This window comes from Antechinus flavipes, chromosome 1, assembly GCF_016432865.1.
Source record: "Antechinus flavipes isolate AdamAnt ecotype Samford, QLD, Australia chromosome 1, AdamAnt_v2, whole genome shotgun sequence".
Lineage (NCBI taxonomy): Eukaryota > Metazoa > Chordata > Mammalia > Dasyuromorphia > Dasyuridae > Antechinus > Antechinus flavipes.
Window position 1 is genome coordinate 186,905,095 of NC_067398.1, and position 21,703 is coordinate 186,926,797.

General features: G+C 34.3%; 2 protein-coding genes across 2 annotated transcripts in view; one reads left to right on the top strand and one right to left on the bottom strand.

Moving 5' to 3' along the window:
- The window catches only part of CAST (calpastatin), a 137,945-nt gene extending 127,800 nt beyond the window's left edge, over positions 1-10,145 (top strand). Inside the window, exons 27-32 of the mRNA XM_051994099.1 lie at positions 2,054-2,146; positions 3,632-3,667; positions 3,964-4,062; positions 5,247-5,303; positions 5,879-5,954; positions 7,481-10,145. Coding sequence (XP_051850059.1) covers positions 2,054-2,146; positions 3,632-3,667; positions 3,964-4,062; positions 5,247-5,303; positions 5,879-5,929 — 336 coding nt within the window. The 3' untranslated portion in view covers positions 5,930-5,954; positions 7,481-10,145. The remainder of the gene's footprint in view (positions 1-2,053; positions 2,147-3,631; positions 3,668-3,963; positions 4,063-5,246; positions 5,304-5,878; positions 5,955-7,480) is intronic.
- A 560-nt stretch (positions 10,146-10,705) lies between these two features.
- The window catches only part of ERAP1 (endoplasmic reticulum aminopeptidase 1), a 40,019-nt gene continuing 29,021 nt past the window's right edge, over positions 10,706-21,703 (bottom strand). Inside the window, exons 12-19 of the mRNA XM_051994077.1 lie at positions 20,921-21,000; positions 20,180-20,363; positions 15,975-16,131; positions 14,787-14,971; positions 13,556-13,717; positions 12,352-12,492; positions 11,837-11,918; positions 10,706-10,930 (exon numbers count right to left, since the gene is read on the bottom strand). Of these exons, the coding sequence (XP_051850037.1) occupies positions 10,778-10,930; positions 11,837-11,918; positions 12,352-12,492; positions 13,556-13,717; positions 14,787-14,971; positions 15,975-16,131; positions 20,180-20,363; positions 20,921-21,000 (1,144 nt within the window). The 3' untranslated portion in view covers positions 10,706-10,777. The remainder of the gene's footprint in view (positions 10,931-11,836; positions 11,919-12,351; positions 12,493-13,555; positions 13,718-14,786; positions 14,972-15,974; positions 16,132-20,179; positions 20,364-20,920; positions 21,001-21,703) is intronic.

A 21,703-nucleotide genomic window follows, 5' to 3' on the forward strand; every position in this document is an offset into this window, starting at 1 on the left:
GCACACATACTCTGGGTATTAGGGTACAGATAACAGGCTGTCTGTAACAAGGAGAAAACCCACCTTATTTTCTGAGATGGGAGCAAAGAAATTTTTTGCTGAGGACAGGAGGAGGATGTAATAAGTTCAAGGAACAAAAGAGAGGTTTGGAATAGCCAGAGTGGGAAGTACAGTAGAGAGACAAGAAAAATCAATCAGTAAACAGTTAAAAGGCCAACTCTCGCTAGGCACTGTGCTAAGAATTGAGAATACAAAGAAAGACAAAAAATCGCTGCTTTGAATGAGCTCACAATTTAAATGAGAAACAATTATGAATGAAGAAGCTAGATACAGGATATGGAAGTGACCAACAGAGAGAAGGCACTAACATTAAGGGAATTAAGGGAAATCTGGAAAGGCTTCCTCTGGAAAAGGGGGCTGGGATTTAAAGGAAGCCATAGAAGTCAGGAGGTAGAAATGAGACGAAAGAGCATGGGGGACAACCAGAGAAAGTGCCCAGAATTGGGACATGGAGTGTCTTTTCAAGGAACAGCACCAACGAGGTTAGTGTCACTGGATTTCAGAGCACATGGGTGGTATAAGGTGTAAGAAGATTGGAAAGATGGGGAGGTGGCAGGTTATAAAAAAATTTTAACACCAAAAAGGAGGTTTTATCTTTGATCCCAGAAGTGGTAGGGAGCGCCACAGTCAGACCTGCCTCTTAGGAATATCACTTGGACAGCTGAGGGCCATGCAATAGGGAGAGCCCAGTTAAGATCAAACAATATCAGCTGTGATGCAGCCCCAGTCAGCACTGCTCAGTAGCATGTGAGAAAAACTCTGGTGAGAGGCAGCCTAGGTTGGGCCTAGTGAGGGCACGAGTAGCCCTAATCAGAGAAGAGAAGTTCAAGGTTTAGATACTGGTGTATTTGGGCTTCCTTGTTACTGGATTAAGATTGGGAAGGGAAGAAAACTAGGGTAAAGCAGGACTTGGGAGAATGAGGAAGGGTAGAGTAACCAGAGGCGTTCTGAGGGTAAGGAAGGGGTATGGGAGGGAGGGAGAAAGCAGGGCATGACCAGAGAAAGAAATCTGAGTTCTGCGTTGGAGTCATTCCTTCTGTGGGTGACCAGGAGTGGAGGTCTAAGTCACTGGAACTGTGTGGAGAACCAGTGGTTAAAAGTTCCCCACGTAGAAGATCTAAGGTTCCGGCAAAGAGCAAGATTATGAGACTCCTTGAAGAAGGGAAAATGGCCTGAATGCCAGGAGGGAATCACCACCTAACTAGTTGGGGCGAATCCAGAACCAAGACATTGCATCATTCTTTTGTGATCTATTAAGAACGTTAGCTCTTGGACTTTAATTAAAGTGACAGATATCAGAATTATTCAAATGCTCAAATTTTGATTTGAGAAGTGAGGGTTTTTTTAACCCTAAGTTTCCTTTCTAATCATAATTGCAAAAGGTCATATTTCATCATTTGTTTCTCTTGAAATTCATTTGTGCCCATTTCTTGTCTCCCTTATGAAATTACAAGTGAGTTGAATGTACAGAATACCCCCGACTGAAGCTCAGTGTCATACATGTAGTAGATGTATAATAAATATTTTCAAATGCAAATAGGAAATCCATGTATAATGTTTTACATTTTTATCTATGGTAGATTAAAGATATCTTCATTTTTGTTTGTTTGCTTTTTTTTGTGGTTTTTTCCCAGTGGCCTGATTTTTCTTGCACATGACAAATATGGAAATATTTTTAAAAGAATTGTATGTGTAAAATCTCTACAGATTGCTTGCTGTATTGGGGAGAGAAGTAAGAAAAAGGGGAAGAAAAATTTGTAATACAAAATCTTACAAAAATGAATGTTGAAAACTATCTTTCTATATATTTGGGAAAATAAAATACTATTGAGAAAAAAAGATATTGTCTTTAGTTGATTAAATCAATGAAAAACAAGCCTTTTGTCCCCGTCTTACCAAAATACGATAAATGCTAAGAAACTCAGGTTGCCTTCAATGAAAAGAAAAGAAATAAATATTGATTATGATTTTCCTTTTTGTCCAATGTTTCTAGGAAAAAACTAAAATTGAACATAGAGATAAGCTGGGAGAAAGAGATGACACCATACCCCCTGAATACAGCCATCTTCTTGATAACGATAACCAGGTAAATGGTCCCTCTAGATCCACATAATATAAAATAATACATTTAGTATATGATTTTCATATTTTTATCCAAACTTCAAGTATAAGAGAGGTAGGTGCTTTTGAAATATATATATATATACAGATTTAAGGTAAGCCACTTCTCTATGGCTATTCTTGATAAGTCTGCTACACTAGTCAGCTTTAGTCAAGCTGTCAAGACAGACAGTGAGACACATTCAAAGACTGGCTTCCTTTCCCTCCCTCTTGCCCCAACTTCTAAATGGACTGTACTTCTAACTTTAATTTTAAAGCACTCTGTCCTCTTCCAGGCAGAATACTAACATGGCTAAATATAAAAAATACTCCCATCTGCTATGCATTTGAGGCCCAGTGAGACAAACAGAACCGGTGGCTATTCTATTCCATTAGGCTTTGGCATACTCAAGCACAGGTTCAGTGTTCCTTAAGGCACTGATGGAAAACCTATTCTTTGATGCCCCTGTGTGGTTATTGCTGGTACTCTTGGTAAATATGATTCAATGCACTTAACAAGCAAACCCTGACCTTGTTCATAGAGTTTTTAACATATCTCTTACTGATCACAGTAACTTAGTCTGTGTGAATATGTGATTTTAAATTTTCTGATTTTATCTTTTGTGGCTTTTAATATCATTTTATTGTTGTTATTTAGCTGATTTCTGGAATATTTCATGCAGAATTGCAAAACCACATTCATGCCAGAGAAAGCCAAATAAGAAAAAAAAAAAATTTCATTTTATAGTCCCAGAAACATTTTTCACAATATTTCATTTTTATAGTCCTAGAAACATTTTTCACACTTTCTCTAGGCATATCAAGGTGATAATTACTTTACTATTTCCATATTTTAATCAGGGATGACAAAGAGAGTAGGAGATAAAGAAATGAGTTGTTTTTAATCTGGATTCCGTGTCGTTGGGATAATATTTTTGGGATTGTTGACTCTAGATTTTTTTTTTTTAACATTCTTCAACTGTTGCTGTTTTCTAATTTTGTTTTTTGCATTTTTCAATTGTTGAGTCTTTTCTTTTTTTTTTTTTTTTTTTTTTTTTTTATAATAAATTTTATTTTATTTAATAATAATTTCGCATTGACAGAATCCATGCCAGGATAATTTCTACACGACATTATCCCTTGCAATCACTTATGTTTCGTTTTTTCCCCCTCCCTCCCTCCTCCCCCCCCCCAGGATGGCAAGCAGTCCTATATATGCTAAACATGTTGCAGTATATCCTAGATACAATACATATTTGCAGAACCAAACAGTTCTCTTGTTGCACAGGGAGAATTGGATTCAGAAGGTAAAAATAACCCGGGAAGAAAATCAAAAATGCAAATAGTTCACATTCATTTCCCAGTATTCCTTCTTTGGGTGTAGCTGTTTCTGTCCATCATTTCTCCAATGTTGTTGAGTCTTTTCTAATTTGACTATATGTGAGAATGTATGTGATGTCTTGTTTTTAAGGATAATCCAGAAAAGCCACCACCCAAGGAGCCCAAGGTAAAAACCATAGTATTTTATTTCTCTATTAAATTTAAATCTAACTGTAATTGGGGGATTAATGTGCTTCATCTTATGTTTAGATGTGATACTTAAAATAAAATAAATAAAATGAAGAAGAAAAGAAGCTGGCAGGGACAATCATGTGTTAACATCTAGTTCAGCATTCTCATTGAGAAAAACTTTAAAACATGATCAACAATAGCAGATTTGTTTTAAGGATTTCATTATTTCTTGTGATTATAAAGTGATCTTTACACTTTATATTTCTTTACTAATAGACGTTTCCATTTCAGAATTCTGCAGATGATAAGGATCCCATTGATACACTCTCAGAAGGATTTGACAAATATTCCCAAAAGCCATCTCCAGAAGGGCCACAGAAATTGGCAAAGGTGAGTAATTTTTTTCCTCCCAATTTTCAAATCATCTATATCATGGAGTCATGTGGTGAGAGTGAGGAATAAAAGATAGCACAAGAGTTTCATTAGTATCCATAATATTTTAAAGTGGCTCATCTAAGGAGATAGAGCCTGTCAGTGGAAGTTTTTGTTTTATTTAGTTATTTCAGTCACATTCAACTCTTTGTGACCCCAAAGAGACTTGAGTGATTTTCCATTTCCTTCTCCAGGTCATTTTACACATAAGGAAACTGAGACAGGATCATACAGTTGGTTAAGTGTCTGAGACCAGATTTGAGGAAAAAGAGTCCACCTTACTCTAGACCCAGTACTCTATCCTTTGCACCATGTTCCCTGCTATTTTAATTATTAGTCAGTAAACATTTATTAAGCACCTTCTTCATTCCAGATGCTGCATCAAGTGTTGGAATCAAACAAAAGTCAGTAGCAGAGCTCCATCTAAAACACAACTTTTTACCAGTCCTGAATTTTCTATATTCCACTACATTGCTACCTGGCATTTTATGTAGAAAGGGAAGTTTGAAAATGTGCCCTTTTTTCTTTTCTTTTTTTTTTTTTTTGAATGATCACTAAATTTCAATTTCCTACCTTCTCCACTCCCTACCTAGCTGTTACTAAACTTAACTGTCAGTCTAGAACTTCTAATTCTTCCTAAATAAGATAGATTTAATTGATCAACTACTGTGCATTCTGTTTCTTATCCTAGGAAATTCCTCATAATAGTATTTTCTCCATTTGAATGTTCTTCATTTCTCTCTTTAGAAGCTACCGTACTTCTTTGATTATTTTATTGTTATAATTTTTTTTTCTTAATACCATAATCTCTGGTTTTTTTTCCATATTAACACCTAAAAATCAATCCAAATAGAAGCCCTACTTTGACAAGCATTAGTTCTAAATGAATCATGATTTCGTGATCCATCTCACAACATTTCCCAAAACTTTCTGCCTAAATTGAGCCTTCTTTATAAAGAAATCTCCTTATAAGGTTTAAAAGAATGATATCCATAGATACTGAATTATTCCCTTATTTATAATTAAAATGGGATTTGTAATATTGCAGAACAGAATAATTTGAATTAATTTGAGGACAGCAGTTATTTCTTAAAAGGCTGTTAATAATAATGACTAAATAATATTTGCTTTTTTTCTCCTAGAAAAAGGATGAAAAGGATGTTTCCAGCAAATCTGCTAAGAATGGTGGAAAAAGCAAGGTAAGAAATAAGCACAAAGATTGGCCTAACAATTAAGATGCTTTTTGCCACTTAAAAAATTAATGCTATATGTCTTAATGTTAGATAAATTTCCTTCTTGTTAAGAAATTTATTTTTGGAGTTAATTTCTAAAGAAAACTGACTCAGTGCTTTAGAACTATAATGGATCCCCCTCCTTGACTCCTTAAATAGTTGCCTTTTGAAAATTCTTTTTTACTCAAGTCTTTCTTTAAGCATTTTGCTTCATGGTGGATTTAGGTCAAAGGCAATAAATATTTAATAACTGAAATGTGCCCTAGATCTTATTTATGTTGGAATCTCGTGCAAATAACTTTTTGGAACTTTGTTTTTGATAGGGGTCATAGAATGAAAGATAGGAGAATACTACAAAATATTTTTATTTCATGAGACCTGTGACAAGGCAGGTTATGATATTTTTGTGGCAATGTCTTCAAATAACCTGAAAGGCTTTTTTATGAGAGAAGGAAGACTTCATTTCTGTTGTTTCATGGGACAGAATAACTATTGGATAGAAAATGGAGAATTCCTATTAATAATTTTGCTTTTCCATTCAGACAAAAGAGAAATCTTCCAGGTCAAAAGCTGATGGAGAAAAAACAAGTTAAAAGTTCAGACTACTGAAGCTACTGGGTAAGGTTTGGAAGTATACCTTTTAAATTAACACAGCTGTAACCAAGTACACGCCATATTTTCTAACTCTCTGAAAATCACATCTGATATACTTACTATATTTTTGGATACTTCTTGCATGAAATACATAGTCATTTTCCAAAAAGCACCTCAACATTGGAGAATTCTGTTACAAGAATATTAAATATATTAATCTCATACATGGGACATATTAAAATCTCATGCCAGGTTATTAAAGAAAATCTAAATCTGCAGGTAGAAACTTGATGTGCTTAAATTTTCAAAATTTAAATGCTAGTGAGTAAGTGAAGGAATTACTATTCCAACCAACAGCAGTAGGGAGGTGAACAGCATGTGATGAATAGTAGTCCAATCTCAGGATTAAAAAGACCTGAGTTCAAGCCTAGAACTTTATAAATACTTAGAGGGTTACTCTCAACAAGTTTTTTAACCACTGAGACAATGTTTCAGTGGACAGAGTAAGCTGATGAAATCATAGGTCTACACAACAACAACAACAAAAATCAAAATACAAGAGAATAGGAAAACCAGCACTTGAGAAGAAGATTTGACTACTTATACTTTTTATGTGCAGTGGATAGAATGTTGAGCTTAGAGTCAAGAAGACTCATCTTCCTGAGTTCAAATCTGGCCTCAGACATTTATAGCCATATGGCCTTGAGCAAGTCATTTAATCTGGGTTTGCCTCATTTTCCTCACCTGTAAAATATGCTGGAGAAGGAAATGGTAAACCATTCCAATATCCTTGCCAAGAAGACTCCAAATGGGGTCACAAAAAATCAGACACGGATGAAACAACTGAGCAAAATACTTTTAAGACTTGAGAAATAAAGTAGTGGGTTCTCAGAATAGTCATGTGTTCAGTCACCTAGAATTAGAATCAGAAAACATGAAGGAATCTTGAAAGTTTTTGCCTTAGGATAGCTAACCTATCCTAGAAAGCCAAATCTATATTCTATTCCGTAAAATATATATACAGTTTCTGTCATGGTGACTGATCTAGAAAGAAATCAGGATGAATCTAATGAAAATTTGGTAGCCAACAGACAAATTATCAGATTCCCTGTATACCATTTTTATTTCTTTTTATTTTTTTCAGAGATTGGAGGGGAATGAGGCATGATGGGAGAGGAGATTGTATGCAGAGAGAATGTTACTCTTAATTTATTGATGCTTACAAAGAGCAGTTTGAAGGAAATGATAGCTAGAGAGTAGTAGTATGTGTTCAGAACTATTAAAAATCTTGCAAACCATAAAAATTTTATGGGTCAAATACTTTTGGCCAACTACTTAATTTCTTGATGACTCTGTGAGATGTGGCTTGTTTTTTGATTGTTCACCTTTAGTTGTCCATCCCAACACACGACTATCCAAGATTAGATAAGTTTTTTCTTACTCTGTGCCATGTATTCTCTTGAAAAATAGTACATTTATGATACCTTTTGGGGGAAGGAAGATTTATATATCAAATGTTTCAATGATTTTCTTTTCTTTGACTTTTTTAGACTATCCGCACATGCTACAAAAATCTTAATTCAAATGGTGGATGGTGACTTCAAGCAAACCAAAGACTCTTGCAGCAGAATTATTCAGGGTGGCTTTTGTATAGTGGTATCTGTGGAGTCTTTTGACATTCTGAAAATTTTAGTTTCATGTTCTTTTCCAGAAAATGACTGGGATATGGCTTGGTTGCCTGTATTATTGTATTGAAAAACTTTTTTTTTAATTTTCTTCATTTGGGATGAAAAGGATCCTTTATATTTTTAAGAAATATATTTCATAAAGTTACTTATGGCAACCAAAAAAAAGTCTGCAAACTTTTGCACATATTCTACACACAGTGCCTCTCAATTTTAGCAGGTTTCTTCCGGTTTCCAGTATTTTTTTAAAACATTAGAAATGCTTTCAGAGTTCTAGAATGTTCTGATTGCAACCCTTTGCCCTTTGCCCCTTGACTCGTAGGTGGTACTAGACATTTCCTTGGGTGATTGACAAATAAGAACAATTAAGAATATGGAATATTTTGTGTAAGGTGCAGACATCAGCAACGACCATGGTTGCGGATAATAAAAGGGCAATAAAAATCCTGACTAGTGCTTTTTCTACAAAGCAGGAAGCAGAGTACATCATGTGACTTTTTTTCCTTCAGTTCTTCTCCCCTTTCCCCAAAAGGTCTTCCTGGGCTTGCATGTGAACATGAAGCATACTTCATAAGGCTCAGGTGGGAAGATCATAACAGAACAGAATGTGGCCTGATCCTGAGACCCTGAACAGGAAAAGACTTGATGCCAAAGACGGACAAAAATAAGTTTTTGGAATGCATCTGTGCCTTCAGCAATTCATTTTTGTTTTTGTATTCAGTTCTGCATGTCATTAAAGATGAGTGCAGGTGTCTGATATATAAGACTTGAATATAAATGTTAAAGCAATATTAAAATGTTAGTCTCTGCACTGTACCAACTTTATGAAAATTAAGTTTACCAAGTAAGGACAAAAGTAATTTTGCTGCTTAAACACACACACACACACACACACACACACAAAGGTGATGTTTTATCTCCCTACAATTTGAGTCAAGCTCTGATGCTTTAGAACAATTTTTTCATTCCAAGGAACCATGAAGTACCCTGAGGTGGAGGGTTGGGTTGGATTGAGTTTGATGAACGATATTGAGCATTAAAAATAATTTTAGAAAGCTTGACTGCATGGGCTATTCCAAAGTTTTGTTTAGGATTGTACCATTGCAAAAAGTCTGAGAACCACTGTTCTGGAGATGTAAATGACTAATAAAATATTTTGAAGGTAAAAAAGTATATGAACATGGCACTGAACATATAGCTGAGTATTAACAGTTACTTCATCTGATCTATAAAATTTTGAATTCCTGATACTGAATGAGGGGAAGAAATGCTAGGTTCATATCACATAGACCAAACTTAAAAAATTTTGTTTTTATAGAATGTAATATCCCCAAACACTACACTTAGAAATTTTATCTATAAAGACAAACCTCTGAGACACTGACTTTCTTGAAGAAATCATAGATATTTTAAAAATGAAAGATGACAACTACCAAAGCTTCTGATGGCAGATAAGCCCCATGGAATGAGTACTATTTGTATACTTGTATACATCCTGGTAGTAAAGTTTTTAATAGGTTTTAGGTTCTGAACATATTCCATGATTGAGAGAGAAAGTTGTTGTTGTTAGGTACACTGGGACAAAAGAAAAAAAAATGACAATTCATTTATGGAAAAAATAAAAAGGTAACCACTTTGATTTGGGAATGTTATGTCAGTTTAAAAATAAGATTTTTCCACCAGGAGATAAAAGCTAATGTCCAACATTTAAAAATCACCATGTTTCATTAAAATAAAAAAAAATTAGGGGACAGCTAGATGGCACAGAGGATAGGTCAGCAGCTCTGGAGTCAGAAGGACCTTCATTCAAAGGCAGCTTCAGACACAACTCACTAGCTGTGTGATTTGGGACAAGTCACAACTTTAACTGATGGGCCAAAAAGAAATAAAACCTGAAAAGTATAGCTGATGTTAAATTTCTCAAATAACAGAAAATGTGATTCTATAAACTATTATCTAGAAAAGTATTATTGATACTCTTAAGTTAGCATATCTCAAGTACTTTCTCTATTGGAAATATCATTATTCCAATATATTAAGCAGTCTAATATGTTTTAACACAAAATCCTAGGAATTTTTTTTAATTGATAAACTACAAAGATTCTCATTTAGACTCATATGTTTATGTGCTTTGTTTCAATCATCTTGCAGTATTTTAACATTTTAGCTTCAATGATAGTACATTAATATCTTTTTTTTTTGAGGCAATTGGGGTTAAGTGACTTGCCCAGGGTCACACAGCTTGGAAGTTAGTGTCTGAGGTCAGATTTGAACTCAGATCCTCCTGACTTCAGGGCTGATATTCTATCTACTGTACCACCTAGCTGCCCTAGTTAATATCCTATTACTTAATTGTTCTTCATTGGAATTAAAAAAAAAATTCATGATTATTTCAGCTCTTATGGTCAAGCTAAAGTAATTATAATTTATGCTTCTTCCTTCCATATCACCTAGCAATAGCCCTTTAGTGCCATCGACCTCTTCTCAGAATGATGTTTTAAAATCCATAAATAGTATGTATGTTTATATACATTGTGTGTGTATGTGTGTATTCCTATCTAAATTCAAGAACTTTACTCCTGGGAGTCCATAGACCTCAGGGAAGAACCCCTGTGCTAAACTTCAATAGAAACTCTTTTTTTTTTTTTTTTTTAATAAAAAACTTAACATTTTAATCTTGGAGCATACTTGTTCTAGTCCCTACTAGTTTCACAATAATCATTAGAATATTCCTCTTTTTCTTTCTAAAGGAGAAAAAAACTATAAAAGACATGCTTCATACACATTAATTCAGATTTGTGTAGGGACATAAGATTTATAAATATCTTTCTTAAAACCCTGTGAGGTAGGTAGCTGTTAAAGAAACCAGTCTTAATGCACAGTAGGCAGCATTAGGTCTTGGATTCAGATGAGTAACACCCAAGCACCATGTACATTCTGGTATGTGACTGATACTGAATTGGCATCTATAAAAATATCTATCAAGCCTACTGAGAGAAAGGAATAGCTGGTCATGGGGATAGAAAAATGAGAGCAGTTGAGCTAGAAACCATATTTTTTTAGATTCTAGAATTGTGCAGCAAAAAAAGCTTTTTTCCCCTTATTAATTTCACCTTTATTACAAATTCTCATAATTACAGTAGATCACAAGAACATGAAAAGTTACAATGAGGTGACACTTTTTTGTAACCACACTCTGATTTTCTCAAAATTCTGATTCATCCAGCGTATGTTTTCTTTAATCGTTTCAAGTGTTTGCTGGACAGAACGAAGCTGGGAACCATTTTCCTTCAGGGAGCTGAAGAATTCTTCCACCTTTTGAGGAAAAATAAAAAAGTAACTTTTTCAATTTTTTTATATTCATTTTAACATTACACTCACACAATTAAAAATTTACATTTTTTAGAGATGAAAAAGACCTAAAAGGATTGCCAGAGAAAAACGTATCTAAGCTAAAAACCAGCATTGGCAAAAGTTTCACATGAGAGCCATGCCTGTGGTCAAAGTAATATACATATGAACTTTAACTTGGGTTACCCAAAATAGGGAAGGTTTCTTGAGATCATTTTTTTTTCTTATGCAGTTGCTCATCCAGACAAAAAAAATCTCTATTTACCAGATTTTAGTTCCAGTTTAGCCAAGAGTATGTTTATTTGCTATATGGCACTTTCTTTCTCTATCTCTCTGTCTCCCTGTCTCTGTCTCTGTCTCTGTCTCTCTCTCTCTCTCTCTCTCTCTCTCTCTCTCTCTCTCTCTCTCTCTTTCTTTCCCCTCTTCCCTCATCTTAAAAGGAAAAAATAATTTTTCATTCATACAAATTCAGGTTTTTTATGTTGGCATAGAAATGCATATTATATAAATACCCTGTGGAATACGGTGTATAACAAGATTCAGTGAGAAAAGCATTCTCCTGAAAGTCAAGAGACATAGATCCTGACCTATTATCTAGTTCTATAACTAAGTCACAACCTCTCTAAGCCTCCATTTCCTGATCATAAAATGAAGGGATTGACAAGGAGTTTCTTGCAAGCTGAAAGCTTCCAATCCCTGAATACACATATACAGTCATGGGTATAGGTCTAAATTCACTTTGATATGGCAATGTTAAAAGGACTGTAATATCTACAAATCTCACCTATGTCCAGTTCCTTAAATGTTTTAATCTACCTTGTTTTGGGTAGATAATTTCTGACACTAGAAGTTTAGTTAAGAAAACATTACCTCTTCATATTGCTCTCTTGTAGAGTATTGATTTGTGGTTCCCATCACCATGTAGCTTACAGTACTTGAGCCAAGTTCAAACCTAGAAACATCAATTAACAAGATACACTTTGAAATTTTCATTTAACAAATACTTATTGAGTTGCTAGCCCAGAGTTCAACCTAGAAAAAAGTTAAAAAAATATATAAAATATGGTTCCTGCCTTCAGGAGCTTAAAATCCATTTGAAGCCCAAGACACGTATATGAAGTGGCTACATGACAAAACTAGGCAGTCTATGATTAAGTATAAAAGGAAGTGGGATGCACAGTGTGTGCTAGAGAAATTCAGAAAAAGGAGATTAGCATGGATTCAGTGGAGGCCTTGTGACATTAGGATTTCATATTTTCAAGAGATTTTAGTTCCCTCGTTTTCTCTAACCCAGACTTCCCTAAGAATGATGTTATTTTGAAATTAAGAAACTGAAAGTAGAATAAAGTTTTTAAAAATTTACAAATTATGGCAGAGCTACTTACTTCTCTATGATTCTATTCCAATTTTCTTTCAAAAATTTCCAAGCCAAGAGATAACCCTTTGGATTTTTGGCAACATAATTAAGAATAGTTGGAAACTCCTGAGTTTTTATTATATTCCCTTCAAAACTCTGCTCCAGTAACCTAAAAAAGAATAAGAATAAATGCGAGTGGTGCTTTTGTTATAAAACAGCTATGGCTGATATCCATGAAACAGTCTGAGGAATAAATCTAGTGTTATTGAGTCATAAAGAATACATAGGTTGGTATTAATTTATGTGGCGGATGCCCAATCTTCACAAATGGATTGGCAATGTTCACAAATACAAGGAAGGGGAAGAGAGATTATCTGGTTATTAATTAGTCAACTAGCATCACTTAAGCATCTATATTCCTAATAGTACTAAAGATAGAAAGGCGAAATAATATTTGCACTCACAAAGCTTACAGTTTAATAAGGGAGACAATATACAATCAACTTTGTGCAAACAAGACACTTAAAAAATTAAACCTATAAAAATAATAAGAGGAGAAAGACTCTAGTTTTGAGATGGAGTGGCAAAGGCCTATTGTAGAAAATAAGACTTTGGCTGAGACTTCAAGGAAGCCAAGAGATGGAGACGAGAAAGGAGTTTGAGGCAAGGGAAACAGCCAGTGAAAATGATTAGATTTGAGAAATGAAGAGTCATGTTTAACAAAAAAATAAAGAAGTCCATGTCCCAAAATTAATAAGTATGTGGGGGAATGGAAGGTGGAGAGGAAATAAAAGGACTGGAAAGATAGGAAAGGAGGTTATATAGACAACTTTGTAAATCGAAGAGTTTTCTCTTTGATCCTGGAGGTAATAGGGAGTCACTAAAGTTGACATAGTCATAGGGGAGGTGACACCGGCACATGGTTTAGGAAGTTCAATTGGATGACTGAGTGGAAGATGAACTAGAATGGGAAAACTTTTGAAACTGGGAGATCAGAATGTTTTATTGTTGAGAGGGTGCTATCTAATGTCTCTGAATTTTATATTAGTCATTATATTTTCCATTTCACTTTGGATTTGATACTATAAAGGATTTTTCAAAAATAGTGCAATGTGATACATGGTTGTCCACTACTAAATAAGCAAGCAGTAGCCAAAAAATCAAAGCTAAAACAACATTACCTTATCTAATTTAATTTCCTGTATCATCCCCCAAATGGGCAAATTGCTCACCATTGAAGCTTTTCTTTATCATGGCTAAGAGAGAGGGCCAGTTCAATTTTGTTTTTCTCAGTACTGGACAAAGAGAACTGATACTTCCTATAGAGAAAATCCCAGCCTTCTGTGGTCTGTGCCCCAACAGCAAACACTGCAGAGGTCACGTCATTTGGTAAACTGCAAAAAAAAGAAGACCGTATATAAGAGTTTATAAGAGATTTAATTACATAATAAATATATAATAATGACAAATTAAATGATGATGAAATTTTCTCATTCTCCTATTTGGTTGCTTTTTTGTTTCGTTTTTTCTGATGTGTGTTGCAAAAAGACATGCCCAAACATCATAACTTGCAGATTAGGTGATCAGTAAGTATTTAATGAATGAATACAATGAATTTTTGTCTTTTGCCAATTCATGGTTTGTACAAGATGCCAAAGAATTTTAAATGGTTTAAATTATCTCTTCTCAGACTCTTCTTAATACTATAATCCTATGACCAAAAAGTTATATGGAAATAGTATGTCTCCCAAATTTTCCAGAGTAAGCAAGATATTAAAGAAAAATATGGTTCTATAATTTATATTATTTCAGGCAGAAGTAAGGATATGAGTTAAGACCTCAACATCACTTCGTGCAGATAAAATATAACAATACCTTAGAGCTGTGATCTCCAGAGTGAGAGTCATGGTCTTACCCAAGAGTAGGGCATTGGACTGACTCATAGAAGTATGCTGTCAACCAACTGGAGGATGGGAAGATGGGTCATATGTTTGCAATAGGTTTGTCCCCCAAACCCTTGGTTTCCCAACACTGCTCATTACCCATGATCAGCAAACTCCTTTCCCCATATCAATGAAATTATGCACCCCAAAATAAACCCAAGATAAGAGATTAGGCTATTATCTTGGCTGAGATGACCAAAATATCCAACACAAATTTCTTTGCCTCTCAGGAGTCTTCATGAAGAAAACAATCTGTCAAAAACTACAAATGACAAAGGACGAGATATTTAACTAATATGAGAAGATGCTCCCATTTACTATATTTGGATGATTCAAGAAGTACAAGATAGCTAAGCAAAACCTTCCATCTGAAAAAAAAGGGAAGGCTTAGCTAGGTTTGGGGTGCAAAGTATGTATGAGAATGTATGTATGTGTGTGTATGTGCGTGTTTTAAATTTTGCCCAGCAAAATGGCAAGGGAAGGAGGGATAAATCAGTGGATTACTTCTATGACAAGAGACCTAAAATTTCCATTGGATTCTTTCCATTTCTTGAAATAGTCTTCTGCCTTCTGAACACAAGGTTGATACCCTCTCACACAAGCAAACAGAAGGAGTTGGCTGCGCAGCATCCTCTGTGAGACTGAGCCATCATCTGTCCATGTTTGCTTATCGATGAGGTTCTTAAGCAACCTGATGAGAAAAGCCTAGGGAGATCACAAAGAGGAAAAGCTTCAATGTTTTATGCTATCAAGAATGAACATTATTGTCTCTTAAGAATCTTACTTTTTCTTATTACCAAATGAACCACTTTAGTATCAAGGACCCCTTCTCATAACAATATTTCAATATACATAAAATCTGTAGGACTACAAGGGACATCAAACATATTGAAATAGTTATCAAAAATTTTTGGAAACATGTTCAGAAATGCCAATTTGATGACCCTTGCTATAGATTTTATGTTGTTTCATTCATGCCTAATTTTCAATGTCTCATACTACTTTTGTTGATACACTAACTACTAAAATAGTAGAAAGAAATATTTCAAATTCATCTTCTCAAAAGATGCCTAAAATCATGATGATATTGCCATCTGAATAGAATAACTGATAAAACTATTAAAATGGAAGCTTATATTTTAATAAGCTTTTAGAAAAAAGTCATAAAACATTCGATGAGAAAAGTTTGATGCATTTCCTTTAATTCTAGAGCAACTAGAAAAAAGAGCTGACCAAAACAAATGTAATGAAATAAAGGTATTGGGGAAAAAAATTTAAATGGACCTATGAGAATCAGTTTTAAAGACTAGCAGGATCATATTTACCATTTAATATAAATATACCATAAATGTTCCTAAAGATTAAATCAATAATTGTATCAATCAGTGAATAAATTCTAAAATTCTTTATTAAGTATGTAATATGTGCAGAGCACTATATGCAAAATGCTGAGGATATCAATATAAAAGTATGAGAGCCATTATCTTTATTGTGGAGCCTACATTATAATAGGAGCAGATAAGACATTGAATTAATTTTGACTCAGAAGTCTTTGGTACTGGGTTATGACTTAATGATAGGAGTTCACATTTATAGAATGCTTTCTAGTTGACAAAACACTTTCTAAACTTTGTAAGAATGAACATTTTGGGGTAACTTAAAAAAAATTCCACAACTATGTAGCTATAAGTGCATCTCAGGTCATTACCTTAAATTGAGTTTCTACATCAACCATATCTCTTTTCTCCATTAACTTATACAAAGGAATCAGCTCATTCAAACCTTGGAACACAGGCATAATTTCAGTCTCATGTTTCAGATATAGGGATAAGTCCAAAGCTTTTTCAATGGATAATTTTCCAATGCTGAACAAAAGACAAGTTGATTGTCAATAAAAATTCTAGGAACTGTTTGCTGCTTCAAAAGACAACTTTATCACCATTAGATCAAATAGTCCACCACTTTCATTTTTTAAATTAGTTTTCTTTAATGTGAAGATAAAAAAAAAAGAACAAACATGACCATTTCAATATATAAAAAAATATATGAAGTTATAATCTTAGATACATATTAAATTTAATCCAGTACACTCTCCTGCTTATCTGTGGCCCCATTCTTCTATGTAACTTTTTTCCCTAATCTTTTCCTTCTCTGGAACATCTATACTCTGAAGAAAATTTCTAAAGGTGTGTAGATACAAATTTAGTTTATGGGTAAGACAAAACAGATACATGTCAGTTCCTATCAGTCTATTAAATTTAGGTTAGAAATTAAAAACTCAAGAATTCCAATAAATTCCTTGGGAAGACTAATCAAGAAAACCATCATTCTGACCCAGAGATAAGAAACAGGTAAGTGTATGTATAAATCATGATTTAAATCTGGTCCTCCCCAAAGCTAAAACTGGTTTCAAAAGCAAATATCCTTGAAGTAAATGGATTCTCTTCTTCCTTCTAAAGGGATTGGATCAACTTACAAAATTCCCATTTTTGGATACTCACAGTGAGACAATACCACAAGGCAAATAATTTGATCAATAGACTCCACTTTGTCCCTCACCTCCAGAGGAGCTGTTCTGGCCTATTTCTAGTTGTTGTAATTCAGATTGTAGCCTTCCAAGACCACAAAAGGAAACCAAACTCTTAGGTTCTATAAGTAATCTGATCTACTAAGACTGGGAATGACACCTAACCTGAAAAACTGGGGGCCAAAAGAACAAAACTGAGAATCAGACTATGGGATTATGAAGATATTGATCAGCAAGATATTGTAACATAGATTTAGAGTTAGAAAGGATGTTACGATTCAAAAGATCCAAACCCTTCATTTTAAAGATGAGAAAACTGACAATGGTTAAATAAGTTTTCCAGGTCAAACACCTAGTAAATGTCTGAGATAACATGTGAACCCAGGTTTTCCTGCCTCCCAAATTCATCACTTTGTATATTTAACTTATGGCATTTGCTTTGGTGAAATATGGAAATATTTCAATTTTACCTTTGGGTGCAAATGACAAAGATTAAAATGCCTATTTTTTTCCTTTGAACTACTTTGTATTCGTAAGCATCAAGTTAAGCACAAATGACCTTAGTTTGTTATAAGAACTAGGAAAAGGAAAAGCACTTCAAGTTATTAGCAACCAAGCTGCCTCTTTTCGTCATGAGGCATTTGAATTATATTCATGGAGCCCCTTCACCTAAGAAAGGAGAGATATACAGACAAAAAACTGCTAGAATAACTGATGAATATTCAGCCAGTAACTCCAAAAGAGTTCTTCTAAGCCATGTGTTTAGACTTATCTATTCATGACTGGAGTTTTCAAAGGTACCTGGGATTTATTCAACCTAAACTGGAACATCCAGCTCCTTTCACCTACCTCCATTAAAAAGCAACTATACTAACATCTGTAGGCCACCAGAAATAGTAAAGTTGATTTCTTCCCCATTTAGACTAAGATCTAATTGGAAGGGCATTTGTCTAGAAGGGGTAGGGAGCACAATGGCTACAGTACGGTATCTGGAGTCAGGAAGAATTCAGTACAAATCTGACACTTTCTAGCTGTGTGACACTGGGCAACTTACTAGGTCTCTGCCTCAATTTTCTCAAGTTTGATAATAATAACATCTACTTCCCAGGGTTGTGAGAAGAATAAAAAAAAAGATATTTATAAATCACTTAGCACAGTGTCTGACATAGAATAAATGCTATATAAATGCTTATTCCTTCCCCTTTCCCTTTTACCTATTCTTCTTTGATAAGTATGTAGACTTGTTATGCATATTTGTAAATAAGCCCTATATTCAGCTTAAGGTAAATGTGACTGTTTCTCTGTTCCTTAAAATCTCACCTAATAGAGACAATGCAAGGGAGAGAATTTAGTGTGTTTCACACACACACACACACACACACACACACACACACACACTTCAAAAATCCCTTTACTCTTCCATATAGATGATGGGAGAAATACAAAGACAAAGTCAAGCCTAGAAGGACAGGTTAAAATATAAGATCTATATAATTAAAATATATATCTATAATATTTATATTGACATATTTTATTTATAAATATATTTAGTATATTATATAATGTTTTATAGGATATATGTTTAAAATTTTAAGCAGGAATATGGCTAACCTGAGAGAAATAATCTCTTAATGAGGGAGAAAGAAGAAAGTATAAAAAGCTTGCTTGAAGCTTAACATTAAAAAACAAAAACAAAGCAAAACTAAAAAACCCTAAGACAACGGTAATTGGTCCCATTACTTCTTGGCAAATAGAGGGAGAAGAAATGGAAATAGTTTCATATTTGATATTCTTGTGTTCAAAGATCACTATAGAGTGTGACTGCTATCATGAAATTAAAAGATAGTTGCTCCTGGGAAAGAAAGCTACAGCAAATCTTGACAGAATATGAAAAAGCAAAGATATCACCTTTTTTGACAAAAGTTCATATAGTCAGAGCTATAGTTTTTACAGTAGTTCTGTATGTCTTTGAGAATTGTACTATAAGGAAAGCTGAGATTGCAGAATTGACTTTTTCAAACTGATACTAGAGAAGATTTTTGAGAATCCCTTGGACAGCAAGAAGGTCAAATCAGTCAAGGCTTAAAGAAATTAATTCAGACCATTCACTGGAAGGACAAATATTTAAAGCTAAATACTTCTAATTTAGGAAATTATATTCACTAAAAATAAATGTAGAGGGCAGCTAGATGGTGCTGTGGATAGAGCACCAACCATCAGGGGGACCTGAGTTCAAATCTGGTTTTAGACACTTAACACTTCCTAGCTGTGTGACCCTGGGCAAGTCACTGAATCCCAAATGCCTCAGGGGAAAAAAAGACAGAAGAGAATAAAAGGGATTGTCTATTTCTCTCTAGTAGAAAATAGAAGGGTTTGTCATACTATGGTCTATGAAGTCACAAAGAGCCAGATATGATTGAACAACAACTAAGCAATCACAAAGGTCCTCAAAGACAAATAGAGGGAGGAGAGGGCCATAAAAGTTAAAGTATTCAAAGGACAGACTCAGTGACTAAGAAATGGTACTCCAAAGACTTGAGCCCAGAGGCACCAGCCTGTCCTATAAAACTTGGTACATGGTGAGGGGATGGGAGAGGAGAAGTATCATTTTGTGGAAATAAGAAACCCCTTCTAGTCAAAATTGAAATTTTAACAGACCAATTTTTGAGTGAAAAAAAGCTTTGTTCTACCCCCTAGACTAATGGGTAGGTGTTAAAGACTGCTGCTTTGAAAGCCTTAAGACTTTAAAAAGAGAATAACAAATTCTCCTCTTCTCCTGAGAAAGACAGTTCTTTGGCTAAGGATTGCAGCTAAAATCAAAAGCTAGAAATGGAAAGGAGCTCCATCAACACCATATACATAGTGGAAATGAGCCTGACAGCAGAGACAATTCATCCTTTGCAGAAGTGTTTGGCAGAGACTACACTTGATAGACACAGAAGGATTTAGACCAAGCAAGAACAAAATGATGACATCACCAGAAGGTATTGATGATCCTGCAATATTAGAAGCATGAGCTGAAGCTGACCTTCCACTTCTGTGCTCTGGACACATGAATTCCCTACATATGTGTCTCTCTGGATGTGTTTCTGCCCCATCTCTCCACCAAAAAATATTCATTTGTGCTCCAGATTAATGAGAAAAATATTTTACAGTTACTTTTCTTTAGCATGGTAGGTCATTAAACAATTTTTACTTTGAAGAAACTATGTCCTTTACATCACTAATAATGATAAACATATTGGTGGGAAATATAAACCATAGTTTTGAGCAGATTTGGTACTTCCAAAGTACCTTGTCCCTGGAGGAGCCATTCTCCAAGCATATTAAGTATTACAATAGCATTTGATTTTGGAAAGGAGACTTTTACTGCATGCATTATTTACCTGACAAGCTGAAATGCATTGTTAATAAGACTCGCTCGATCATTGCTGCTGAACATCGTGTGCTTTTCTTTTAAAAGGCTAGTCAGAGATTGCCACCCATCATTCTCATAATGTACAATATAATAGCCAGACATTCCTATGTTGAATTTGATCCATTCTACCTCTTCTGGGAGGATGATAACATCTACAACAAGCAAAAATAAATTATGGATCCATTTTATTTCACAATTGAACCAATCTTAATTGATGGAAGAAAATGTATAAGGTATCCAGAGTGGGTCTGACAACACATAAATTGCAACAGATAATTATTTTTGAAACCAAGAAAAAACTGCTCAATGGGAAATATCTGGTACTGGCTCTAATCAACTATGTATTAAGACTTAAGAAACCTGTGAAGAAAATGCAACCTGTTCTCAGCATACAAATAAAAAGATATATCAGCAATGCAATCAAAGATTTCAGATATTTCCACTAGAAAACTTGCCACTAAAATCAATATATCATGGAATGCTTTTAAGATTTCACTGACAGGAATTTAGCTTTTTTTTTCAGCCACATGCTTTTTAACCTCAAATTCCTCATTTTAAATGGAAGACCAGAGATCTGATTAAAATGGATTTTTAAAAGAAAAAAAACATTAAAATAAGACTAATTTGTTAAAAAGAAAAATTAACTCCACAGAACATTTATAAAAGACTTCTCATTAAAATTAGGTTGGTCACTTCAACAACAAATTACCTGTTTTTGTTCTCAGCAAAACTTTTTCAACTTTGTCTGATTTGCTGGTAATGTATGACAATGGAATATGCCACAAGTACCTAGAAGAAAAAGGAAATTATTGGTTGTTTTAATAGGGATCAATATAGTTAACAGTTATGGGCAAAAACATAAAATGCTATTGACATAGTCGAGCATATAGCAGAGTTCCTCAGAGCTTAGCACAGTGTCTGCTACGTTGTAAACAATAATTGACTAATATTTACGTTGGAAGTATCAGAAAACCCCATCCATTAATGATGAACAATTCCAGCAAAGAAAAAATTGATCTAAAGTGAGTATTCAATTGACTAGCTAATGAGTTAGTAAGCCATTCATTTGCTATCAAGCTAAGAGACAGACACACAGAGAGAAAAAGAAAGACACAAAGAAAAAGAGGAGGAGGAGTTAGAGAAGAAGGCTCAATGTGATGTCAACCAAAATGTATTATATTTTTTTATAATGAAATCCCAGGAAGAACTCGTTTGGCAAAAAGAGTACTATAAACTTGACCACATTTTCACAGAATATCAGAAATTAAACTAAATCAATGCTCAAAAGTGAATTTCCCTTTCTTGAGCTCTCATCTCTTCAAAATGGACCATTATAATTTAGTGGCAATTGCCTGGATCCAAACTAAATTCATACAATGACTTCAAGTTATCCTCAATCCAATTCAATTAATAAGCATTCATTAAGCTTATTTACTAGGTCACAGACTCTATGCGAAGCTCTGAGGGATATAAAAATGAAATAAAATAGTCT